The sequence below is a fragment of the Pundamilia nyererei genome, unplaced genomic scaffold, assembly GCF_000239375.1.
Source record: "Pundamilia nyererei isolate P.nyererei 1_Seehausen unplaced genomic scaffold, PunNye1.0 scaffold00031, whole genome shotgun sequence".
Lineage (NCBI taxonomy): Eukaryota > Metazoa > Chordata > Actinopteri > Cichliformes > Cichlidae > Pundamilia > Pundamilia nyererei.
Window position 1 is genome coordinate 756,952 of NW_005187432.1, and position 3,561 is coordinate 760,512.

General features: G+C 39.4%; 1 protein-coding gene across 1 annotated transcript in view; it reads left to right on the forward strand.

Annotated features, from left to right (window-relative positions):
• Positions 1-660: 660 nt before the first annotated feature.
• pnp5b (purine nucleoside phosphorylase 5b) overlaps positions 661-3,561 on the forward strand; it is a 7,777-nt gene continuing 4,876 nt past the window's right edge. The window contains exons 1-2 of the mRNA XM_005728958.1: positions 661-795; positions 3,299-3,468. Coding sequence (XP_005729015.1) covers positions 776-795; positions 3,299-3,468 — 190 coding nt within the window. The 5' untranslated portion in view covers positions 661-775. The remainder of the gene's footprint in view (positions 796-3,298; positions 3,469-3,561) is intronic.

Consider the following 3,561-nt stretch of genomic DNA (forward strand, 5'->3'; position numbering starts at 1 on the left):
CTAAAGAATAACTCCCAACATCTTACCTTCAATCTCCTTTTCAAATAGTATAACAATAATATCCCTCAGAAACATTTGCTTGTCTTTGATCCCGTTATTAAAAATGTTGTTGTTCTTTATCTATCCCAAAGTGGGTATATTCTTGTGTGCGCAGCAGTTTTATTTGGGTGTAAAACACGCTAAATAAAAGCTCGAGAAAGTTAAGAAAGCGAGGTAATATAGAATATATGAGCTAAGTAAGTAAATTTAAATGGTTTATAATAAAAGGCTAACAAGGTTAACTCATCTTAAGGGAATATTATAAATAATTAATAAAGAATGTCTACAGTTGGTATATTTGGACAAATGCGTATTAATAATTCGTAGTTATTTTTTCAGTTTCATTCTTAAGTATTAGAGGTGTATTTCAGTCAAAGTGGGAGCAGTCTCACTAATTTCCTTTTGTAACAAAAACAGAGGACGGATCCCGGCTCCTCAAGAGGCTGCCTCGTGTGGATTTTTGTCTTAATTCCACACACATCCTTCCTTATGTCAACGCGCTGTATCCTGAACGCAGCACCGATTGCTATGACTACTTGTGTTAACCAGTGCATCAGAGACACACGCCTGTGGGTGGACCAATCAGAGCCTCCGATGTCATGCTATGCCAGCAGTGACGTAGAAGGGTGGGGGTGTGAATCTAAAACCGGTCCCACATCAGGAAACCCGAATAATACCGACAGGACTCACTCTAACACAGAACAACCTGCTGACTCCATCTGAATCACATTCCATCATGTCTGAGTTTATCTCTGGGTGAGTGAACTATTCATACCTTCCTTTTGTATTCGTATTAAAGACTAAACATCTGTGTGTGATTAGAACTACTCGTGTAGGCAGACTCTATTTATGATGTATTAATCCCTCAAATACCAAATACTTGCACCTCTAGCATACGTTTTCTGTGTGGAGGCTGGATTAACTTTGTGTAGTCCATCACCGGGTTTCTATTCTGTTGAATGTGTATAGCTGCTTCTGTCGAACATCAATAAGGAAACTAATATCCTCAAACTGCTTAATTACGGTGGTCCTGATTTAAAAAAAAATAGATAAATAAATAAACTGCCTGGGGCTTTAACATCTCTCCGCTCCGCTGGCAGTTTTCCTGAGTTCTTCCGCAGTCTTTGAACGCGCAATTACGCGCGGAAGAGCTACAACGTGCCCACCGGCACTGATGGATGGGGCGGAAAAACCCCACACGAGATCCTCCGTGACGTCACTGAACCCGCTGTCCCATTACTGGCACAGGAAGGTGGTTTATTCACAGTGAACACACACTGTAATCTCCTCGTTGCCGTAATGCTTCCTTCATGTCGCAGCTTGTTTCATTTGACCACATGTGGGCCCAATGAGGTGTCCGTGAGTCAGCTACAGCCTCCACCACCATCACATAAAAGTGTGGGCTGGGTTAGTGACGGAGCGCACGTACCACTTTGAAAGAGGAAAAGAATGAAAGCATTGGAAACGATTGAACAGAAAGATTAGAACATGATTTTTGTTTGTTTTATTCTGTTTTTTAAATGTTGAGCGCGTAAAAAAGAACAGATCTTCACTTTCCCTCGATTTCGTTTTTTTTTATCCTTATATAAAATAAGCATATACTGCCATTATTATAGTGCTTTTTTAGTACACATTTCACTGTACTCAGAACTATGTATGTGACAAATAAAGGATCTTGGATCTTGAATCTTGTCCTGCTTAAAACACCTGATCGAAGTAGCATCATTAATAGACCCATTCTACCACCTGGATTTTTCCAACTACCGTGAAGCTTCTTTCTGAACGAAAAAGAAGGTCTTTAAAGGGGCTTTAGGGGGTTCAAAGGGCGGGATTAACTCCCAAACTCCTCCAGAGTCTTCAGTTATTCTTGTGGTAATTACACTGTGGTGATTTTAATTACAATAGCTCCACTTGGGTGGGTGAGTGGGGGAAGGGTTGGGATGTTTTGTACCACTAATGAAATGATTTAAAACACATGTGATATTTAAAACTACATGTGATATTTCCATTGGTGATAGGCATCCACTCTACAAATCAGTGCCTTACCATATGTGGTTAAGGCCTCTGCATCTACTGCATAGGATGAGGGGGGTGGCCAGAGGGCAAGCATGCAGTGAAGCTAATTTGGCAATACGTGGTGTAACAAGCAGAATAAACAAGTTCTCTGATGCTATCTTGCTGAGCCCCTTTTTATGCTAATATTCAGCTTTAATAAGACACTTCCCGAGTCTTTGTTAATGGCTTATATATCGGATGAGCCTGTTAACAGCTCACTTTGATCCAGTTAAAGATAAAGTGTTTGTAGAAAAGAGCACAGACAGGTTAAACAATATTTAGTTTGCTTTTGATTAAACTATTTGCTTTTGGGGTTGTTTTTAAGGTTTTATGTTATTTCATTGGTTCTATTTCATGTGGAACAACCTAGTGGCTGTAATCAAGTGGCTTTACAACATTTTATTATTTAAAAAAAACGTAGCCATCCTCAGGAAATTAACAGGGTTATAAGTAAAGTTAAAGAGCCGTGCTGGTGGTGATCAGAGCACAGAAGGCAGAAAACCGTCAGTGTTGATGTGAGAATTGACTCCTCAAATGTACAGACAAACAAAACTGAACAATAAAAGGTGCATCGATGTTTGGTTGAGAAACATTTCATTCTGTTTACATCACACAGGCATTTCACTCAACCACCTGACCGTGACACACTGTATGTTTGCACAATAACAGGATATTAAGTGTGTTTGTACATGTCTGTTCAAGACATTCATTTCAGCTCAGGAACTGTACAGGATACTCCTCCTTACAAATTGCATCGGCTAAAATGGCAAATCACTGTTATTTCCTGGTAAAGGAATGCTGTATGCAGTATGAATTTGTGTGTAAGAAGACTAAAGCCTCTATGTCAGACCTTTGAGATAAATACTATAAATAAAAACTGACTTTGTTTGTGTGTCCTCACATGTTAGGCCACCCCATATGGAAAAGAAATAGTAAAAACATATATGATTTACTCATGAAAGTGGCCACTTTCTCATTACTTTCATATATTTTTTTTAGTAAGTATCCAAAACATACAAGTTTCATTATATAATTTTTCAAGGGATATTATATCTGTTTTCACACTTGTATGCTTTTCGTACAAGTTTCATACAAGACAGATAAAAACTTTATAAGATTTATATATATCTTTTCCATATGGGACGTTCTGCTTTGAAACACTGCATAACTTCATGTTTTCATATATGTTTCTCTTGCTTTCCAGCGTCAGCTATGAAGAATGCAAGACCACAGCTGATTGGCTGCTGTCGAACACACAGGTGCGGCCGATTGTGGGAATCGTGTGCGGTTCAGGCCTGGGAGGTCTGGCTGAAATGATCAAGGACCCGCAGATTTTCAAATACAGCGATATTCCCAATTTCCCCCGGAGTACAGGTATCCACAACCTCCAGCAGTTTGGGAAACACAACTGTTTGTTTGTTTGTGTGTGTGTGTGTGTGTGTGTGTGTGTGTGTGTGTGTGTGTGTG